This window comes from Erinaceus europaeus, chromosome 21 (genome assembly GCF_950295315.1).
Source record: "Erinaceus europaeus chromosome 21, mEriEur2.1, whole genome shotgun sequence".
Lineage (NCBI taxonomy): Eukaryota > Metazoa > Chordata > Mammalia > Eulipotyphla > Erinaceidae > Erinaceus > Erinaceus europaeus.
Window position 1 is genome coordinate 24464643 of NC_080182.1, and position 23709 is coordinate 24488351.

At 37.7% G+C, this 23709-nt stretch overlaps 1 protein-coding gene across 20 annotated transcripts in view; it reads left to right on the plus strand.

Moving 5' to 3' along the window:
* ARPP21 (cAMP regulated phosphoprotein 21) overlaps nucleotides 1-23709 on the plus strand; it is a 183621-nt gene that overhangs the window by 65239 nt on the left and 94673 nt on the right. For 10 of the 20 annotated variants that reach the window (XR_009547063.1, XM_060180550.1, XM_060180559.1 and 7 more), the window contains exons 10-12: nucleotides 13895-14003; nucleotides 16316-16417; nucleotides 22253-22290. Coding sequence is in view for 16 of the 20 variants with exons in the window: in XM_060180550.1 (XP_060036533.1) it covers nucleotides 13895-14003; nucleotides 16316-16417; nucleotides 22253-22290 (249 nt within the window). In the remaining 4 variants the exon portion in view is untranslated. Of the gene's footprint in view, nucleotides 1-13894; nucleotides 14004-14373; nucleotides 14465-16315; nucleotides 16418-22252; nucleotides 22291-23709 lie in introns of those variants that run through there. The other 10 variants (XM_060180557.1, XM_016185539.2, XM_060180554.1 and 7 more) reach the window with 3 other exon arrangements.

Sequence of the window (23709 nt, forward strand, 5' to 3'; positions counted from 1 at the left end):
TCTTCCTTACAATAATAGTTACTTTCTTTGAAAAAAATTTTGGGGGGCAGGGTGGTGGCACACCGAATACAGCATGCATGTTACAGTGCACAAGGACCTGGGTTCAAGACCCTCCCTACCTTAAGGATGGGAAGCTTCATGATTGTTGAAACAGAGCTCTAGGTGTCTGTCTGTCTCTCTCTCCCATCTCTATCCCTATTCCCTCTCAATTTCGCTTTGTCTCTATACAAAATAAATAAATACATAAATAAAATGTTTATTTAAAAAGAAAAATATACTAGTGAGCTATGAGATTTGTTCTATTTATTTATTTGTTTATTTGCCTCCAGGGTTATTTCTGGGGCTCAGTGACTGTACTACAAATCCACTGTTCCTGGAGGCCATTTTTCCCATTTTTGTTGCCCTTGTTATTATTTTTATTGTTGCCATTGCTGTTGCTGGATAGGACAGAGAGAAATGGAGAGAGGAGGGGAAGAGAGAGGGGGAGAGAAAGATAGACATCTGCAGACCTGCTTCGCCACTTGCCACTTCTGAAGCAACTCCCCTGCAGGTGGGGAGCCAGGGCTAGAACCGGGATCCTTATGCCTGTCCTTGTGCTTTGCGCCTCGTGCGCTTAACCCACTGTGCTACTGCCCAGCCCCCTATCTTAATATTTTTCATGACCCCATAAAGAAAGGAAAAGCAGAAGATGCATGATCACTCACTCTGGAATTTGGAGCTGTCTCTTGAACTTGTCATGCATCTTTTGAGTATAGTGAAAACTACTTTTATAGAAAAATACACATCAAATAAAAACAAAAAAGTCCCCATATAAAGGGGTCTCTTAAAATATTGGCATATCATAATCTTTTTTTTCAAAGTGGGCTTGATAAGCTGTGTCAATTGTGTGTGTGTGTTTTTTTTTTTTTCAAGAACTCTGTGTGAAGAACAAGGGGACTAATTTTTCTTCTGCTCATCTGAGGTTGGGACAAGTAGGGATGGAGATAAAACCCTTTCTGTATTCAAGGCTCAGTCTCTTTCCAGCAGAACTAAAGTGAAGCTGAAAGACTGGGAGGGGTCTGGGACTGTAGCTAGCTATTATCTCAGAGACACTAAGCACTTCACTTCTCTGGGTTTCAAATTGCTTATGAGCAGAAGAGTTTGAAGTGCATATTGTTTAAGGGTCCTTGAAGCTTCCGAATTCTTGGATCCTGTGGCTGCATTTCTATCGTGCTCGCAAAAGAGTTTTGGAAATTTATCAGCTTTCTACTTTACCTGACCGTTGACACAGGAACCACGTATCCTGAACAGCAGTAGGAATGGAAGGTCATTCTCCTTAGGCCTTTTCATAGTCCCTCTCAGGAAAATACTCATAGTTACTACTGTTGGTTTCAGTTTCCCTGCCCCCTCCCCTCTGGTTTTCTTAGAATCATCAGGTACCATGGTGCAGGAACATGCTGATTACAAAATATGCAAGCGATTTACTTATAGTTTAAGTATTTTTATTATCTTTATTTATTTATTAGATAGAGAAAGCCAGATATTGAGAGGAGGGGGAGGTAGAGAGGGAGAGAGATAGAGAGACACCTGCAGTCCTGCTTCACCACTCATGAAGCTTCCCCCCTGTAGGTGGGGACAGGAGGCTTGGACCTGAATCCTTACACATTGTAACATGTGTGCTCAACCAGGTGCGCCACCACCCAGCACCCTTATAGTTTAAGTTTTAATTTGTTTAAGTTCAGTTGAAATTTAATTTGCTTATTGCTTCTTGTTATATAAAGCCATAATAGACATGGAAAAGTCTATAGGTAAAATAGAATGTTTAATATAGTTTATAATAGTGCATTTACTCTCAATTCACACAGATATTTTGAGACCAGTAGTAATGAATATTAGTGTACATGTTAGAACACTGTTTCCCAATGGAATCTTTCTTAGAAAAAAAAAGGCATTGCATAAAACTCTTCATATACTTGACATTTGTAGCTCTAAATCTGCCATGCGCCATATGGTACACACATGTTACATATGGCTATTCGCATTCTTGTATAAATTAATTAAATTTAAATATAAGTTAAACTTAGAATTTTTGTTCCTTTGTCAAGCCAGTCACACTCCAAGAGCTCGTGCTAGAGAGAACATATTTAAGCCTTAGCAATTACTTCAAAAATTTCATTGGGGGACCCGATGATGGCACACCTGGTTAAGCGCACACATTACAATGTGCAAGGACCTGCAGAGAGAAAGAGTCACGAGTATGAAACAGGGCTGCAGGTCTCCATCTCTCTCTCTCTCTCTATTTTCCTTTCCCTCTCAATTTCTCTTTCTCTATATCCAATAATAAATAAATAAATAAATACATAAATTTTATTGGTCAGTGCTTCTCTAAATTCTTATTATTCTTTTAAGAGTCCAAATATTTCTAGAGAATATAATTTGTTCTTTAAGCCTTTTATTTTTCTAGTTAATAGCTGTCATAGTGCCACATTATTAGACTTGTATACTTCTAGGAGTGCTCAAAATTTTTAAATTAATTTTTTTCTAACTGTTCAATTTCAAGCATACCTTACACTTTAAAAAATTATATACTTATTTTCCCTTTTGTTTCCCTTTTTATTGTTGTTGTAGTTGTTATTGTTATTGATATCGTCGCTGAACTACCGCCTGACTCCCTACACTTTTATACCTTCAGGAAGAACAGAAAGAGTTTGTATAGGGGCTGTGTGGTGGCACGCCCGGTTGATAGCACAATACCTCAAGCAAGGACTAGGGTTTGAGTCCTGCTCCCTACCTGCGTGGTAGACACTTCATGACAGTGAAGCAGGTCTGTGGGTGTTTATCTTTCTTTCCCCTTCTCCCCTCTCAATTTCTCTCTGTCATATCAATTGAAATAGAAAAAATGAACAACAAAAAAGTGCTCCCCCAACAACAACTCTTGAAGAAATAATAATAATAATAATTTGTACAGAAAACTCCTTCAAGTATAGATTTAAATCTTTTAGATTCAGTTTCGGTTTAGTTCTTACTCTCACACAGTACTCTACTCCCTAAATCCTGCCTAACTAAAAAGAGATGCCATGAGCTCTCACGCTAGTTCCTGAATATCTGTGCTAAGCAATTCTTAATACACGCTTTTCTTCTCCCTCTCTCCTCCCCCTCCCTTTCTTTTTCTTTCTTCTTTTCTTTTTTGTTTTGTTTTGGGTTGGTTTGCCTTTGCTTCTGTTAGGGGAGAAGCTTTGCAAGTGGTGAAGCAGGGCTGCAGGTGTCTCTCTGTCTCTCTCCCTCTCTGTCACTCTCTCCCTTCTTGATTTCTGGCTGTCTCTAGCCAATAAATAAATAAAGATAATAAAAATATTTTAAAAACAGAAGAGAGAAAGATAGATAGATACCTGCAGACCTGCTCTACCACTTGTGAAGCTGCCCTCCTGCAGGTAGGGAACGGAGGCTTGAACACAGATCATTCCATGATCCTCCTAGTTAGTACTGTGAACGGAGGCTTGAGCACAGAGCATTCCATGATCCTCCTAGTTAGTACTGTGAACGGAGGCTTGAGCACAGAGCATTCCATGATCCTCCTAGTTAGTACTGTGAACGGAGGCTTGAGCACAGAGCATTCCATGATCCTCCTAGTTAGTACTGTGTGAGCTTAAATTGGTGCGCCACTGCCTGGCCTCCTCTCTTTGCTTTTTCCACCAGACATCGCAGGGACTGAGTGCCTGCAATACACCTCCATCATTTCTGGTGACCATTATTTTCCTCTTTCTTTTTTATAATAGAGACAGAAAAAAGTCAAGAGGGAGAGAGAGAAATAGAAACACCCACAGCACTGCTTCACAGCTTGTGAAGCTTCCCCCTGCAGGTTGGGGCCAAAGACTTGTATAGTGATATGTGCTACCACCAAGTCCTCTCATAGCACAATTATCAAGTCTCACTTCTCTAGCCCAGCCACCTCTGTGAGCATCCTTTATCTGAGACTTTTTTTCTGTTGTTGGAGATGGGGCACTTTAATAAGAGAAGAGCATGAATTGAGTTTCCTTTTCAAGTAGCAATGACTCTATATTTCTATCTGAAAAAGTCAACCCAGAGCCTTGCAACAATCACAAAAATAAGTTTTTCAGGAAGATAAAATAGTTTCATCCAAAGTTCAAAATATATAAATAATGGCCTTTCAGATTCTTACCTACACTGTGGAAAGAATCGTGAAGTGTGGACACTCAGTGCTAGCATATAAAGAACAACTTTATTAAGTATTGTGACTATAGTTTACTAAGGGCTGGAAAGCAGGCAATTTCTAGAAGAGAGAAATGCATTGAATGTCTGGAGTCCCAGGCTTTCCTTAAGTTTTCATTCCATTCTTCCATTGTTTGTGATTGTTCAGTGTTTATCTGCTGATTGTCTCAGTCTTTGTGATTTGCTGGTGCCACACAGGTAATTACATGCGGGCACTTCTTTGGAGGTGCAGTAGGTCACAATTGTTTTAAGATTCTATTTATTAATTAATTAATGAGAAAGATAAAAGAGAGAGAAAGAACCAGACATCATTCTGGTACAAAGGCTGCTGGGAATTGAATTCAGGACCTCATGCTTGAGAACACAATGCTTTACCCACTGCACCACCTTCTGGACCACTCAGTAGGTCATAATTCTTAAGTAGGCGTTACCTTAATATTTCTCAGTTGACCAGCCATGGGTTCAAGTGAGCATTGTCTCAGCTTGTCTCTTCATTGTTTACCCATGGTTCCCTTAGACTATGTCTTCTTTCTTATTTCTACTCTAACACAGTGATTAATTTGGCTGGGTCTAGATCAGCCTGTAAGCAAGAATTTCCTTAAATAATCTGATCATCCTAGCAAGAACATCTGGAACATTACAAGCAAAATCCTTGGGAAAAATTTGTGGATCAATTGAGAATTCCAACTCTCTGAATTCTTTTCTAGTCTGTCAAATATGACTCAGGAGTGAAGTGTGTGTGTGTGTGTTTACTTCAAATAATTTTATTGTTATTAGACCACTTTTTTAAACTTTCATCTTCTGTCTTCAATTGAAGAGAAAAGACATATAATCAGAGTATGTCATTTAAAGACTAGAAACCAGCCACTTACACTGGTGTTTTCCAGAGGGCAAAGATCTGTCACAGGCAGATTCCCATGTGTATCTAGACATCTTTGCATATGTCAAAGTAACTGTTTAACTAGTCCCAGATAATTTTCATGTTAACAGGTTGTCATCCCTTGACTACTTTTTCTTTTGTCTTTAATATACACCCACTTTCATTGCCTCAAATCCCCTGCTTTAAGAATGCAGAACAAAGAAAAGAGTTGACACATCTACTGAAGAAGAGTGGCTATAGGCCCCAGAAATCATGTAACAAGAATAAGAGCTCAGTGACCTGACAGTTGGTTTAGAGGAAGAGTGCATGCCTTCCATGTAGGAAACACTAGGTTCAATTCTGGGGAACAGACGTTAATGCCATGGACAGTGCTACATGCAAACTGAGGGGAGTGCCATCGGTGGAGGAGTGACGCACTGGTCATGCTCTTCTTCTTTGTCTCCTCCCTGTCTGAATATCTCTCTGTCTCTAAAATTATAGAATTAAAAAAATCAGATGGGGGTGGTCACCCGGCAGTATCATAAGTACAGAGACTCTGGATTCTTTCCTTGGCATTTCATTAAAAAGGAAGAAGAAAAACAAACAAACAAACAAAAAAACCAAGAGGAGTTGTTTAGGGAGCAGCAATGAGAGACCAGTGACTAAGAACACTCTGCCTTGATACCCGAGAAGGGTTAACCTGCGTTTTTGCTTTGAGTGATGAATGGTGTGCAGTGACTGCAGTAGTTTATTTACTTGCTTGTCTCAGAGATAATGATTAACTGAGCTGGTAAAGTCATAAGAACCATGACATTTTTTCTAGTACTACATAACATTTTTCTCTAGATGAAACAGTTTGAGCCCTTTTAACATTGTAAGACTTCCTGAAGTGATACAGGCAGGAATGGTGGGTTTTTCCACCTTCTCAATGGGCAGAACCAAAGAAGAGACACAGACAGAGTCTGTGAGGGTGAATGCACATTTGTCCTTGTTTGCGAGTGGTGAAGCAGTGCTGCATGTGCCTCTGTCAACCCTTTCCTTCTCAGTTTTATACTGTGATGAACCAATGCCTGGCTTTGGGCTTGATAGCATTATTATATTATCTTATATCTCATTTAATCTTCCCAAATATCTTATGGTAAATAACATCATTATTTCCATTTTATTTCACAACAAAACAGATAGCTTCTCTATCTTAGTAATGATGAATAAATAGCAACAAGCTGGAGGTCAGGCTGGTTAAGCGCACATGGCGCAAAGCGCAAGGACTGGTGTAAGGAACCCGATTCAAGTCCCCAGCTCCCCACCTGCAGAGGGGTCGCTTCATAAGAGGGGGAGAGTGAAAGATAGACCCCTGACAGCTTTCTCATGTAACCCACTCATCTAGTCATTTTTACCTTAAAACTCTTTTGTCTGAACTTCAATTCATGTTTCATGCCCTTATCTTTTTATTTCTTTCTATAAAGCCCACCTCCGGGGACCAGGTGGTAACACAGTGGGTTAAGCGCACAAGGCGCGATGCACAAGGTCTGGCTAAAGGATCCACGTTCGAGCCCCTGGCTCCCCATTTGCAGGGAGGTCACTTCACAAGCAGTGAAGCAGGTCTGCAGGTGTCTATCTTTCACTCTCCCCCTCTTTGCCTTCCTCTCCTCTCTCCATTTCTCTCTGTCCTATCTAATAACAGTGACATCAGTGACAACAATAATAATAACCACAACAACAATAAAACAGCAAGGGCAACAAAAGGGAAAAAAATAGCCTTCAGGAGCAGTGTATTCATGGTGCAGGCATCAAGCCCCAGTGATAACCCTGGAGGCAATATAAATAAATAGATAAATAAATAAATAAATAAATAGCAACAAGCCACAGTAAACTGCTGAGCCAAAAGAACACAACAGTGCCAGTGGAAACTACTTTGTTAATCTTAACCGAGCAACATTTGTGCACTTACAATACAGTTTCATTACTAGAACTATTGCTGTGTGAACTAATTCTGATTTTTTGTATACTACATATATAGCTGTTAGGTTGTATGCTAACATCATTATTTTGTGGAAAAGTAGACCTTTGAGTTATTAAGCACATTAGCATTACACCTTTTAAATCCTTAAAATGCTGAAATGAAAAGATAGAGATTTTAAGGAAAGGAATGCCTATTTTTCATTTGTGGAAATTCCCAGTTTATAGGCAAACTTGCAGAAATATTCCTGGTTTATTAAGTCTTCTTAACTTTTTAAATGTATTATTACTATTTGAAATTTCCTTTAAAATAGACTCTATCCTTAGGAGCCGGGCAGTGGAGGACCTGGTTGAGTGCACAGGGTACAATGTGCAAGGACCCCAGGTCGAGCTGCAGATCCCCACCTGCAGGGGGAAAGCTTCACAAGTGGTGAAACAGTGTTGTAGGTGTCTTTCTGTATCTCTCTATCACCCCTTTCCCTCTCAAATTCTGGCAGTTTCTGTCCAATAATAAAAGGAGATAATTTTTAAGAAGTTAAAAAAAGACACTGTCCTTTAGTTGAGATTAGACGCTATTGTTTACTTATCATTAGAAGTAAATATATGTTCTGTATTTACAGATCAATTAGGACATAGTGGTAAAAAAGTGACTTACTCTTTTTACATACATATCTTGGAAGGTTTTAATGGAAAGCAAGACCAGAGTCAGGGAACATAATTAATTCTGGTATTTTCAAAACGTACTTTTACATCAGAAAGCTCAAGAATTGATTTGAGAAAACAAGACATTTAAATGTTCATTGTAGCTGATTATAAAATAACAGACAATAAAAAAGTAAGATAATCAAAATACAAGAATATTTTAATTATCTATAATCCAATGGTAGATCTAAAACTCCTTGTAAATTGTTGTTATCATTCTGGAGTTCTAAAGTACCACGTTCAGTCTCCTGCACCACCAGACACCAGAGCTGAGTAGTGCCTTTGGTGGGAAAAAAAAAAATGTGTGTGTGTTAATTGACCAGAAATCAAAGTTGATTGCATTGTATTGTTCAGTACTTGACACTGCCTTTCACTCCATAAGCTTTGTCTAATAGGAATTAATAATAAAAGGTGGGGGGGGGGCAGGTTGTAGGGCACCCTGTAGAGCATACACAGTTCCTTACATAAGGGCCTGGGTTCAATTCCTATCTGCAAGGGGGAGACTTCATAAGTGGTGAAACTGTGCTACAAATCTCTCTCTCTCCCTCTCCATCTGCCCATTCTCTCTCAGTTTCTGCCTGTCCTATTAAAATAGATGCACAGAAGAAGAATTGTTTCTAAGGAGTTAATTTAAATTTTGCAGTGGACTATTAGGGAGAACATTACGCTGCTTAGAAAAGCTAATGATGTTCACCAAGCCTGAACAGTGAGTTTCACAGAGGACTCCCGCTACGGATTGAGAAAAAAAAATTTTATCATAAGGAGAGGAATTATTTTACAGTCAATCAGAAAGTTTAATTTTCTTTGATTTTTTTATGTTGATATAAAGACAGCTAGAATTAATATCATGGATTAAAAATACCAGAAAAAATAGGTTCTTAGGATGCATAGCCATGAAATATGTAGTAGAATCTAATTATCACCAATGTCATAAATATCATGTCATGTGACTTTAAGTTCTTAGAGTACTGTCTTCGTACTTATACATTAAAATTCATTATCATTTTAAATAAAGATTCATAAAATACGACTTAGTACAGTTGTTGGTACATATGTAAAATTTCTCAGTTTTCTGCAAAACCAACTTCTCACTCCCAGCACAGGTCCTCCTCCACCATCAGGCAGCAGAACCTGAAACTCTCCCTTCCTCCAGGGTCCTTCTCTTTAGTGCAATACACCAACCCCAGTTCAAGTTCTACTTTGTTTTTCCCTTTAATGTCCTTATTTCTCAACATCTGTCCACAAGTGAGATCATCTCATATTCATCCTTCTCTTCCTGGCTTATCTCACTTAACATACTATCTTTAAACTCCATCCAAGATGAGGTGAAGAGAGTAATTTATCTTTTAATAGCTGAGTAGTATTCCATTGTGTGTATATACCACAACTTACTCAGCCAGCTATCTGTCTGTTGTTGGACACCTAGGGTACTTCCAGGATTTGGCTATTACAAATCGTGCTGCTGTGAACATAGGTATACATGTATCTTTCTGGATGGGTTTGCTTGGTTCCTTTGGATATATTCCCAGGAGAGGAATTGCAGGATGATAGGGTAGGTCCATTTCTAGCCTTCTGAGAGTTCTCCAGACTGCTCTCCACAGGGTTTGGACTAATTTACATTCCCACCAGCAGTGCAGGAGGGTCCCTTTGCTTCCACAACCTCTCCAACATTTGTTGTTGCTACCTTTTTTGATGTTTGACATCCTCACATACATGAGGTGAAGTTACCTCTCATTGTTGTCTTTATTTCCATGTCTCTGACAATCAATGACTTGGAGCATTTTTTTAAATTTCTTTTGGCCTTTTGATCTCTTCTGTGATGAACATTCTGTTCATATCCTCTCCCCACTTTTGGTTGTCTTTTTTTCTTCTTTTTCCTTAAATTGGTGAGCTCTATATATTTTGGTTATTAGCCTTTTGTCTGATGTAAGTCATGTAAAAAATCTCCCATTCTGTAGGGAGTCACGTTGGGTGTTGGTTTCTTTTGCTTTACAGAAGCTTTTAAAAAAAAATTTTTTTATCATTTTCCCTTTTGTTGCCTTTGTTATTTTATTGTTGTTGTAGTTGTTGGATAGGACAGATGTCGTAGTTGTTGGATAGGACAGAGAGAAATGGAGAGAGGAGGGGAAGACAGAGAGAAAGATAGACACCTGCAGACCTGCTTCACTTCCTTGTAGGTGGGGAGCCGGGGCTCAAACCCGCATCCTTACGCCGTTTTTTTTTTTTTTTTTTTTACCAGATGGGCTACCACCCGACCCCCTTTGCGGGAGCTTTTTAATTTGATACAGTCCCATTGGTTTAGTCTTCCTTGTAACTGGGCTCATATCACTGAAGATGCCTATGAAATTTAATTTGATACAGTCCCATTGGTTTAGTCTTCCTTGTAACTGGGCTCATATCACTGAAGATGCCTATGAAATTTAGATAGAAAAGAGTGCTGTCTATATTTTCCTCTAGGTACTTGATAGTTTCTGGTACAGTAGCCAAGTCCTTTATTCATTTGTGTGTAGTTTTGTTCATTTTGTGGCTACAGATGATAATATTGCTATGATGCTAAATCAGTGGTAAAAAAGGATTTTTAAAACCTATAATAAAAAGGTGCATGGCTGGTAATTTAAAATTTAAACTAAAGCAATCCTTCATTTATATACTTTAGTTTGCCTAAGTTTAGATAGTAAATTAGTCTTTAACTATAGAATCATAGTTACTTCTCTTGAAATCAATCTGGAAGAAAAATCATTCCTTTTACATGAATGACATGTGCTTACCTTGCAGTCATTAAAAGTATATTTGCAAAATCATGACGGGATTATAATTTGAATTGTTAAGAGTCTAATGTTTGAATACTTGAACTCAGATATTTGAAAAATATTTCACATAATTCATATCAGATGGAAATATATTCTTGTTCCAAATAATAGCTACAGTATATATTGGAACAAACTTTTTTGACTATTTATTTGCTTCTGTGATGGAAGTATTTTTCCCAAAAATACATTAACGATGAAAAACAAACCAATGCTATGAATAAACTCAAATGAGTTTTCAAAAATAATATTTAAATTTTTCCTTTGTAGCAATAGTGATATCTTAACCTAAAAAGTTCCAAGGCGAGAAAAAGTAATGTTTCCTACCTACACTTCTGTTTCTAAAATATTTTCTTAGTAACAGGATTAATTTTGGTGAATGAGAACTGAAATATCTAGTTGATTTTTAGAGATAATCTTTTCTAAATTTGCATTTATTCTCTTACAATTTCCCTTGAACTGCTTTACAATTAAAATAGGTATAACTTTATATCATATTTCTTATTTGGTGACTCTTTGATCTGTCTCTGAATTATAATGATTTCTAGATTTTTTTTTAAATTTATTGAAAGTTTTAAATTCAACGTTAAACATCAGTCATTAAAAAATTAAATTTTCTATGCATAAGGAACTTATACTCTTTTTAAAAAAATGTATTTATTTATTTATTCCCTTTTGTTGCCCTTTTTATTGTTGTAGCTATTATTGCTGTTGATATTGCTGTTGGATAGGACAGAGAGAAATGGAGAGAGGAGGGGAAGATAGAGGGGGGAGAGAAAGATAGACACCTGCAGACCTGCTTCACCGCCTATGAAGCGACTCCCCTGCAGGTGGGGAGACGTGGGCTCGAACCGGGATCGTTACGCTGGTCCTTGTGCTTTGTACCACCTGCGCTTAACCCGCTGTGCTACCGCCCGACTCCCTGAAATTTATATTCTTTTTTTATTTTTATTTATTTATTTTCCCTTTTGTTGTCCTTGTTGTCTTTTTATTGTTGTTTTAGTTATTGTTGTTGTTATTGATGTTGTCGTTGTTGGATAGGACAGAGAGAAATGGACAGGAGGGGAAGACAGAGGGGAAGATAGACACCTGCAGACCTGCTTCACTGCCCGTGAAGCGACTCCCATGCAGGTGGCCAACCGGAGGCCCCAACCAGGATTCTTCTGCCTGTCCTTGTGCTTTGTGCCACATGCGCTTAAAGGAATTTGTATTCTGAGTCTATTTAGTATGCTGAAAACTCACCCTAGCTGGAATTTTCTTTCTCTCTTTTTTCTTTTTCTCACACTAACAGGAAATTTAACACTAGCTGGAATTTTCTTAATGAAGAACTTAATCTAAAACAGATTTACCTTATCTTCACAAATTAAAAGGTTGACATTCTCAGGCTACTTTATTTCTAAATGCACAGTTATAAGCTATTAACAGCAATTGTAGAATATACTGTAAATCTAGTAGTATACAAATAATTTCATTGAGTAGAGTTTATCAGACTACAGAGGTTGTAGATGTTAGGAGAGAGTCCATTAGCTTTGATATTCATTATTTTATTAAGTTAATCTTTTTGTTTCACTTGCTCTATAAAAACCAATCCAGCACTATTTAGGCTTGGGATAAAAATGTTAAGATGATTCATCACTTCCTGGATTTTTGCAATTATTTGCATAGAAATGCAACTATTCACATTAATTTTATAAGACACAGAAGTATGATAAGTAATTTAAGTATATTCTAATTATTCCATGCCTAAATATGTTTATTCTCTCAGTTACTAATTGCTTTTTCAGTGTACAGTGCACTTTTAACTTTTTTCCCTCAGTGTTCTCATTTGAAAATGTCATATTTACACTTTGAGTGTGCTGTATTTTCTTGCATTTTAATTTGGGAGGGGAGAATATTTACTATGATCTCCAAAGTGATGTGAGACAGATCTTTTGTTTTGCTATGAGGCTTGAGGGTTTCAAGTCCCTCGATGTAAAAGTATGAGCTGGAAGAGGCTGAGTGGAGCCTGTGTGACTGTGAATAGACTACATGATTCCTACCACTCACTGGACATATCTGTAAGCCTAGTGTCACTGCAGTATGATCACTATATATACAAGAGGCAGAAAAGATTTACTTCTGTGACATCACTTTTGTTCTAAGAATTGAAGAGAATGCAAAAATCATAAAAAGTCCTAAAAGCTGTAACAAGTATTACTAGTTTTCTATTGTCTGCTCACCAATATTATTATAATTTATGTACATGTATTTAAGGAAAGAATACTAGTCACTGAGATTTGTATAATATAATTAAGCTATGCGTTTGTTATCAAAATGTCATTTGTTTATTTTGAGTTACAAGAAAATCTTGAGATTCCCTTAATTACTGGTCACTCCTATTAAACAACAGACACTGAGAAGTGGCTCCCCAATGACTGAATGCATAATGAACTCAGTAGGGACAGAAAACCCACTGGGTTACAGTAGTAATACATCAGACATGACAGCAACAGAGTAATGAGAATCATAAATTACTACTGCTTCAAAATCAGTGACAAACATTTTAGCACTTCCTCTGGGGATGAACCCAAGACCAAACCATTCATTGAGATCTGTGAACTGTGGTGAAAATTGTGGGAAATTAATAAGGAAGTGGGGCCCTTTCCTGTAATAATACAGAGTAATTAAGAGGAACTAAAAATCAATTGATTAATCAATAGTGTCTAACTGCTGGGAGCATTTCCCCCATGCTAATCAGTCATTTAGTTGTTTAAACTAAATGTCTTCAGTTTTCCCAGTTACTAAACTGATTTACAAGACATGGTCAAGGGTGTATAAATGTTATGGAATCAAATTCCAGAGCATTAATGGTGAAAAAGATGGGAATTGTCTGTTTATAATGATGTTGTCTCACAGACACTGGAAGACTCCTGAGAAGAATATTATGATAGGAGTAGTTCTAGTCCCTAGAAGGGAGCTGATGAGTCAATGTGGTATACCCAAGTTCTAAACCTATATATCTGTTTGAAGACTGGGCGGGGACTTGATTGAATTAGGAGAGAAAGTGATAAATAAAAAAAAAAAAAGAACTTTTGTACACTATTGATGTATAGAGCATTATTATTTTAACTTCATAGTGAGCAGCATAAGTATATGTGATTCTGAATTGAAAACAACCAAAGGTATCTTAACAGTACCTGGCTGGTAACATATTACTATTTACCTCTGTGTGTTGCCAGCATGTTGGGGGATCAGAACCAGGCATGATCTCTTTTCTTAAAGTTGAATGCCACTGTGGGGGAAAAACAGCAACGCTAAGAAATAACTTTAAACACAGGGGGGAAAACTTTTTTATTGATATGTTTTACTTTGCTGGCAGACCAGAGCAAAGGTTTTGTGAACATTTAAAAGATGAAAAAGGTGAAGAATCCCAGAAGCGGTTTATCTTGAAGCGAGATAACTCTAGTATTGATAAAGAAGACAATCAGGTTGGTTCTCAAGTTTGAGAGTGGCTGATATTATTGTTTTTGGAGGTGGGCTGACTGATGTTCTTGTCGTTCTCTTGTTGTCCCCTTCTCCCTTTCCCAGTTCTCCCCTGCCCCTGATTCTACTGTCTTCAATTCAACCTCCTTGCCTCCCCCTGCCTCCCCTATCAGCACTCAATGGGTAGCACCCAATACCATGTCCTGGTCGCTTCAGCAATGGCTCTGTGTTGGACTGCATGGGTGGTGCTTGGCGCAGTCCCTGCTGCATGTTTTGGGGGTGGGGATGCCACGGACTCTGAGCTGTTGGGAAAAGCTTTGTCAGTCGCATTTCCAGATGTCTGTGTAACTATGGCAGTCGTTCCACTCCCTACAGCTTTGCCCTTCAGTTGTGCACAAATTGAGCTGGATTATCAATACGGACCGATGACCAACTGGTGTAGCTGTAAAGAACAAACCTTGTTATGGTGAGGACAGGTGGATTTTGCAACTATCCTAAAATAAGTCTTCACAGAAAAGAATCAAGTTCATGTTTTAGTCTCCCACCCCTTCTCCTGCCTATGTCTTCTCATCCATGTAAATTGTCTGCTTGTTTTTGCATGAACTGTAGCAGAACTTTCTCCTTATGTGTACTTTGCTTGTGACAAGACATTATGTTGTTCAAGATAGCCTTCCTCATGGTTCAGAAGGGTAGACAGACTTTACAAAATCTCTTCTCATGATGGGGGAAGTGGTGAGATCCATAGTAATGTGGGGAGAAAATTAAGTAAAAGACAAAAGAAAACAAATTTTCTTTTTAAAAAAAATATTAGGTTTTACTAAGTTATGTTAAGATTTCAGAGGTATAGTTTCACAACCACATATGGTCAGTGTAAGTCCTCATAACCTCCACCCCCCATGTACACACATACACACTGCCACAACCATCACAGTTTTCACAAAGTTTTCACAGAGACAGTTTGGTTGCCATTGTTTTTGCAAGTTCATTTGCAGGAAAACCAATTTTAAATGAACAGTAGAGACCCATCTAAATGTCACTGCAATTAGACTCTGTGTCTCTGACAATCAGAAAATAGGTTTCTTTAAAATGACTTAGCTTTTAGAATTTTGAAATGTAAGGTAAGACAATACAGATCTCACTCAAGCTATTATTTTAATTGCTCCCAGTGAGTCACTGAAAGTCAGTTTGTGCATCTCTGATGCACTTTAAAAATAAAAAATCCTGTTCATCATTGTCTCTCCTTTCTTCCCACCACTACTGAGCTAACATTGTGGCTCAAGTTGACGAGGGAGCACGTGCCTGTGTCGTGTACTTCATGGGTGTTTGTTTGATGGATGGATGAACAAGGTTAGCAGGGGGCACTGGATGAGGAACAGCAAGCATAAAGATGGGAGGATATCTGAGATGCAGGGAGTGGCTGGGAGGAGAGACAGAGGACAAGCCAACCTCATGCTGGGTTCTTTGGATTATCAATTGCAATTCCTTGACTTGCCCCTAATCAACACACAGGCTTTTTAAAGTTTAGTTTCTATTTTGTAAACAAGATACACTAACCAAGACCAGTCATTTAGTGACCAAATTAGGATACAGAAAGATAGTCTGTTTTTGTATCTGCCTGTCCTCCCTCCCTCCCATCCTTTCTCCCTCCCTCCCTCCCTCCCTCCCTTCCTTCCTTCCTTCCTTCCTTCCTTCCTTCCTTCCTTCCTTCCTTCCTTTGCCCCTTCTTTCCTTCCTTCCTTTGTCCCTGCTTTCCTTCCTTCTTTCCTTCCTTCCTTCCTTCCTTCCTCCCTCCCTCCACCCCTCTCTCCCTTCCTTCCTTCCTTCCTTCCTTCCTTCCTTCCTTCCTTCCTTCCTTCCTTCCTCTTTCTCTAATCCTCTATTTCTTCAAAGTCATTTTCTTCTCTAGTTTCCTTGAGCAAACCATTGTTTGCCAATATCCTGCCTTCTTCTGAGGAGTCAAATCAAACAGGTTAGCTAAGGACATTGCGTGTGCCACTGGCTATACCACATAGCTGAACTGGTTAAAGGCCCAAGAAACATCCAGGTGCTTTCATTCCAGAGACATCTGTGCCATTTGTATCCCTGAGCAGGAGCGGCCGGTAACTAGCAGCTACTGCTTATCCATGTTACTCACACACACCACAGATCCACACATGGACACCAGCACAACTTCCCCTGGGGCCAGAGGGGGTGACACTTTTCATGCTCCATTTATTTTAAGTGAACATTTATTATTCTCAGCTGACAGTTAACTTTAACTGTAGGTTTCTAACAGCTCAATGTGGATAACCCTCCTGATTTCTTTTTTTCTGTTCAGCAAAACAGAATGCATCCATTTAGAGATGACAGACGAAGTAAATCAATTGAAGAGAGAGAAGAGGAATATCAGAGAGTGAGGGAGAGAATATTTGCACACGATGTGAGTAGTTGTTTTAATTGCCTCTTTAGTGTGGTCCTTCCTCCAGCAATAAAGGGAGTCTCATTCCCCAGACTGTGAGTTAGCAGAGACTGCAGAAGTTAGAGCCAGAGAGCAAACTGAAGTGTAGCAAACTAGAGGTTTCTGGAAGCAGACAGGATTCAGGGAAATGATAGAAAAGTAGCCAAGGGTGTTCCTCAGATAAAACCTATGTGTGTGTGTGTTGAGGGGGAAACCGGGGGGGGGGGGGGGTGGTGGCTAGAGATAGAATTTTTGTTAGTTGAGTAGACTTTGAGGACATAGACATTGCCAAAGTGGAAAAAAACTATCTTCACTTTTTTATTAGTCACCCAATATTCCATTCTTGTCTTTTAAAATTCCAACATTACTTAGAAGGAAAAGTTAGAAAAGAGAAAAAGACTGTTGGTCACACACATATCACATATATAATTTTCTGTATTCTTAGTTAAGTATGGGCATTTTATCATATCAAAGTTGAATAATAATAATAATAATAAATCCCCATTTCCCTCCTTCAACTTAAGATGAGATTTGAGCAATTTATCAATTATAATCTTGTGAATAATCACAAGATTGTTTCTTTTGTTCAAATCCCAATCAAAAACTGTGATTGGAATTTTTTTTTCTGCCCTTTACTTACCAGGCCAAAATAAGATGCAAACAAATTTACTAAAAATTAATAGGTTTGGAAAAGCTGTATTTAAATGCAAGAAGATGAAAAGAGCAAGTTAATACCATAGGCTTTTTTCTTTTAATTCCGTGAAGTTGTTTGGCAGCTGCCTGCCATGTAGTGGGTTCTTCCCTCTGTAGCAGAGGTGTGCTCCTTTGTGTAAGAACCTTAAGACCAACACTCTCTATTTGTTAAGCTAAAACAGGCACCTGACCTCATGTTCAAAGTTGCTTCTGGAGACTATTATAAAGCCAGAGCAGTCATACATGCTTCAGTGTTTAGCATAGAGCTGGACACATAGAGTTGAACTCCTGTTCTTAGTGTTTCAAGTCCCAGCCAAGTCCACAGATATCTCTAAGTAGTGCTGGATTCTTGAGAAATACAAACTCCTTCCTCACTGCACTTCTCTTCCATTTGTATAAGGGTTTCTTCCATTTCTTGTAGATCTGCTTTGCATCTCTGGATTTAATAAGATAGGATTTTTGATAATTGAATAATCTGGTCCAGAATTCTGAAGTTAAGAAGGTGTGAAATAAATATAGAAGTAACTATAATTGGAGTATGCCTGAGGGCCATTCTCAAAGATTCTTCAGATGTATGGACTACTTACACTGGACTATGCAAAGCACAATCTGACAGATGGTAGACTTTTAACTATATTTGCTGGATACAGGAATTAAATTTACAACACTGTAAATACCAAGAGGTGAGGGTCATTGGGGGCTTACCCTGTCATAACAGGGTATTACTATATCTACTACACACACAGACTCCAAGACATGACATAACAATGTGTGTTCTTTTAAATATATGTGACAACAAGTCTTCCTCAACACTCACTTAAAGACAACATACATGTGGGCATCTTCATCGATACAATTCCAGAATCCCAAATGATCATCACCCCTCTCAAATTGTTAAGATAGTAGTTAAAGAAATTTTTTCTAAAGCAAAGAATCCAGCATAAGGAAATGAAGTTATAGATGTCAAATTATTATTTCTTAGCTAGTATTTAATTTAGTACTTCCATTAAGTTAAAAAAAAAGTTTGAGGAAGCCAGCTTTCCTTGCCACTTATTAGTTAAGCAGTGGAGATATAAATAGGTTAAAATAGTGATAGATGTATTAGAATTTTTCTCTTCCTGAAGTTATAATGGAGTTATAGAGAAATGTTTCCCATTTGTTTATCTTTAGCAAATCTCAAGCTTATTCTAAATATAGACATGTTCTTGAAAGCTAATTTATAGACATAACTTTCTGTGAATGTGTGTGTGTGTGTATTTCTGTATGTTACAATACAATCAAAATAAGTAAAAGCTAAACATAGATTGAAAACCCTGATATCTTGAGATGAGATAAATTAACTTACTGTTCTAGAATTGCACGGCTATGAATCAGAGCACCAACACTTTAGTTCTCAATTTTATAATTAGAAATGTTTGAGTGTCACCCCTATTTCCTTTGTTACGGATTTTAACTTTTTATGACAGATTGTATGTAACTTTGAGAAAGGTTAAGTTGATAAAGCAATATATCTGAGAAAGACATGCTTTGCATAAAATGTAAATCTTGCAAAAGAATATTTGTGTATGTCCAGGGCTCTAGGGAGGAGCTCCTTGGTCTCTTTGGAATTACTGGGATTCCTCTTTAGTGATAAGTCATCAAATGTGTATATAGTGTCATGTGACTTGGATGTGGGTTGAGAGAAAATTCTGTAGCCCACTCTGCAAAATCATTTTCCATTAAAAAAAAAAAAAATCTGAGCCCTTTGTATCTGAAAATGCATTTAAGTGATAGTTGTGAATGTTGCTCTTAATTACTGTGACAATTTTATCCTCCAGTTCTATTAAAATTTGCAAGTGACTAATATACTATTTTTTTTAAATTTACTTTTATCAGCTCCTGAATCATAGCTGATAAAAATCTCTCTCTGGTTATGGAACCTTCAGTAGAGGGATGGTGAGATGATGTTTTTAGGAACTAAAACATGATAAATTAGCAAGATACTCTTAAATGTTTTGGGGGAAGTTATCTTTGACTTTCAAGTGCCTTGTTTTTTAGTTCAAAGTATTTGTACTACGTAACTTTCCCCATAATGCTATTAGATTAATAAGCCTGAAGAGGTCAGATATCTTTGATCAACACTTTCAAAGTAGTAGTGCATTTTAGTAATCTCAATACCCAGTCAGAACATTAAAAACTTAATTGACCCTTTTTCAACTACAAGAGCAAGAACGTAGTAAAAGATTGAATTCTTAATGTATTTCAGAAACATTTTTTTTCACAAACATGAATCAAACTTCTAGAAAAAGCAAATTGAATAAAATGTTAGCACAACATTTACCTTAGCAAAAAGAGATCTTGATAGGAATAGTGTCACTGGCACACCATTTGCATTTGTTTCCTTTCATAAATATCAGTGTCAAATGAAAAAACACAGGGCCTGTTGGATAACTCAGCCTGTTAGAGCAAAAATTTACATAACAGAGACCACAGATTCAATCTTCAGTACCACTCTTTGTCAGAGCTGAGGGATGTTCTTGTCTAACTCTTTCCTCTCTTATTCTTCCTCTCTTTCATAATAAGTGAATACATACTTTTTAAAAAATCGCTAGGTGGTGGCACACCTGGTTGAATCCACGTCACAGCGTGCAATGACCTGTATATCTGCTTAGCCTCTGGTTCCCACCAGCAGGGAGGAAATTCACTCCTGGCTAAGCAGATATACAGTTATCTCTTTTTCCTTCTCTTTCTTTTTCTTTTTCTTTCTCCTCTCTCTCCTTCACTTTCTGTCTCATCAACTAAAAAAAATAAAGAAATTAATTAAAGATAATATTTCCAAGAAATGTTTTTCTTAAAGTTGTCTGTAGGATTTTGGTAAATAAAATTTTTGTACTTGACATGCAGGATACATGTTTAATGCACAGAAGTTAAAACAAAAAAAAAATGCTTAGAGAAGCCTTTACTGAAATTCTCAAACTAGTGAGGAAAGAATGAAAGGAAATGATTTCTCAGGCAAAAATGTAAAGAAAAATCAACGCCCTGCCTGCATTTCTGAGTACTGTACTGTGTAGCAACTTTTATTATTATTAATTATTATTAATTGATGTAATAATGATTGACAAGTCCATAGGACAGGAGGAATACAATTCCACATAATTCCTACCACCAGAGTTCCGAATCCTATCCCCTCCATTTCCTATTGTTTATCCCTCTGGGAGTATGGACCAAGGATCATTATGAGGTGCAGAAAGTGGAAGTTTTGGCTTCTGTAATTAGACATTGGTGTTGGCAGATTGATCCATACAGTTAGTAAAGTAATGGGCCCTTTGGAATATACCTAAAATAGATCAACAGCTTTTAATTCAAGAATTTGTTACTGAAAGGTCATTACTGTTTCTTTACGTGCATGTCATCATAAAAATGGGTCTTAAGTTTCTCTTTATCCCCTTTGCCAGGTCTCTTATTCATCACTGAAAAAACTTTGCACACACATTAAGATTTTGAAACTGTTTTGAGAATGGTTTTGCTTATTTGTAAGCATAGTCATTATATTATAGAATCATTTCACTATATTTTCAGATTTATCTTTCATTCATTAAAAAAACTTGCTAGGGCCTGGGTGGTGGTGCACCTGGTTGAGCACACATGTTACAATGCACAAGGACCCAGGTTCAAGCCCCTAGTCCCACCTGCAGAAGGAGAGCTTCACAAGTGGTAAAGCTGTTCTGTAGGTGTCTTTCTGTCTCTCTCCCTATCTCTCCTCTCTCAATTTCTTTTTTAAAAATGTATTTATTTATTTATTTATTTCCTTTTGTTGCCTTATGGTTGTAGTTACTGATGTCGTCATTGTTGAATAGGATAGAGAGAAATAGAGAGAGGAGGGGGAGAGAAAGGCAGACACCTGCAGACCTGCTTCACTGTCTGTGAAGTGATGCCTCTGCAGGTGGGGAGCTGGAGGCTCCAACCAGGATCCTTCCACGGGTCCTTGCACTTCAAACCACGTGCGCTTAACCCACTGTGCTACCGCCCAGCTCCCTCCCCTCTCAATTTCTGTCTATCCCTATCCAATAAATAAATAAAGATAATAAAAATTTCAATTTGCTGTCTTTCACATAATGGCAATGAAATTTCATCTTCCCTGCACTAGGTATTTTATATATGACGGCAGACAAATCAATACTAAGATAACGGACCTTATGTAGAAAGTTGCTGGTTTTTATGTGATAAATTAAGAAATACCGAGTGGACATTGACTGCTTTTGTGCATTGCTTCATTTTCTTCTCACCTGGGTCTTTTCCCAACCTTCCCTTCAGACATTCCAAAAATTATTGAAAGACTCAGAGTTGGCACACCTGGTAGAGTGCCTGGTTCAAATCCCACTGTCCCCACCTATGTGTGGGTGGGTGGGGCAGCTTCACAAGTGGTGGGACAGAACTGCAGGTGTCTCTTCTTTCTGTTTTCCTATCTCTTTATCTCTCATTCTCTGTCATAAAAGAAAGAAGAAATGAAGGGAGCAAAGTAGAAAGAAAGGGAAGAAGAGTCCACTGGCCCACTAGGAGCAAGAGTTGTGTAGGTACCGAAGTTCAATTATAACCCTGAAGACCAAAAAAAAATAAGTTCTTCTTCAATTTTGGTCCTGAATTTAATCTGTATATTTCATAAGAGTTTATCATTGCCAATAATAATTTCAAGGCTGTGGTTTTATAGCTCTCCCATTCTGGTGAATCATGCTAAGTTTGCAGGATCTACCTTGATCTAACCTGCCCTTTTAGCTCTTGTTGGTGACTGTATCTCCATAGCCTCAGAAGAAACAACTAGCTCGGAAGTGATGGCCATGTATTATCTTTTTCCAACCCTTTCATTCACATCTTTCTTCTGACTTTGATACTGACTGGGCTAAAAGTATTTGAAATGTCTCCATTTGAAAAGTATTCTATGTTATGTGAGAATGGTTTATATGTCTAACTCTAACCTGTTTTTTTCCCTCTTACATTGTGTCTTTTTTTCCCTAAAAGTACTGCCTATTTTTCTTAGTTCTTTAGCTCTTGGATCGAAAAAAGTAATAGTGCTAAAATCAGACAAACATTTGTAATTCCACAGTATATTCAGAATGTCTGATACAATGCCTTTCTTTTTTCTTCTAGTCAGTTTGCTCCCAAGAAAGCCTTTTTGTGGAAAACAGGTAAAATGAAATTTATTTATTCATGTCTTGGAGTAACAAAGTCTGTCATGTTTGTCTTGTATGTTCATAGATACATATTTCCCCATATATAAGTGTGTGCTTGAATATATGTACATATAAATACATATATCTAGCCAGACACACATATATATGCACACATGTATGTTATTTAACATGTCCCCAAACTAGTCTGGAATGTTTTCCTCAGCTGTTTTCAACATTAAATTTAAATATTGTCCCTACTTAATGTCTCAACTGACCCTCTGAGAAGTGTCATTCCTCCTACCCTCACTAGGCACTAGAAAGTATAAAGGTTGAGACCACACAGGAACTTGCAGTTTCATTGGCTTGTTGACTAGGCTGCTCAGAAGACTGGTCGATTTGGGATTCTTAGTCACTTCCTGTGCCTCATCATTACATAACAACAGGAAGTGGTTTTAGTAAAATGGAAGCATTATGCAAAGTATTGAGCAAACAAGTGGAACATTATTTCATTTAACATATACTTTCATCACAAAAATAGTTGTAAACTAATATGGATATTAAAATGCTCCATTGATTTAATTGCAGATTTTCAAGGGGGGAGGAGTGATGGGCTTAAAGAATCCCACAGTAGCTGTGCTAATCACATTTAAGATGCATCAAGATGGGCAACTTAGATTAGAAATATGGCATTCATTTAAAAGCTGGTGAGTAATTTTATTTTAGATGCTGGTTTAATGAGGGCCCCTATAAAACTGATGAAAATGGAGGCTGTTTGATTAAATTTCCTTATTTAGGGGAAAATTAAGCTGGGTTTAGAGCTGATAGTTTAAAAATACCATCATTCATATTAGTAGTTAGAAATCTTCAAGCAACTAAACTCCTCAGCTGAATACTCTCTTAGGAAAGAAATTAGGGAAGAAGTCAGAGTAAGACATTGAGAAAACAAAAAAAATTCTGAAACTCATGTGTACTGGGACTGGGCAGTGGTACCTCTGCCACAGAGGCAAGGACTGGGGTGAGTCAAGCCCCCACTCCCATATGTGATGTGGGGGGTATTTCACGAGCAGTGGAGCAGGTCTGTAGGTGTCTGTCTTTCTCCCTCTCTATCTCTCTTCTCTCAGTTTCTCTCTGTCCTATCCAGTAAAAATAGAAAGAATAATGGGGGACAAGATAAAAGGCCAGTAGGTGTGGTGGATTCATAATGCCAGCACTGAGTCCCAGCGATTACCCTGGTGGAAATAAAAAATAAATTCATGTACACCTATATGCAGAAATTTTCTGTTTACAGTCAAATTAAGACTACACAAGCATTAGCGTCTTAGGCATGACTCTGAATCATTCAGGGATTCTAAATCATTGCCATGATTAAATGAACATTATTGTAATTAAGTCTAATAATAAAAAAATCCTTTATTTTCTAGACTGCAGGTAAAT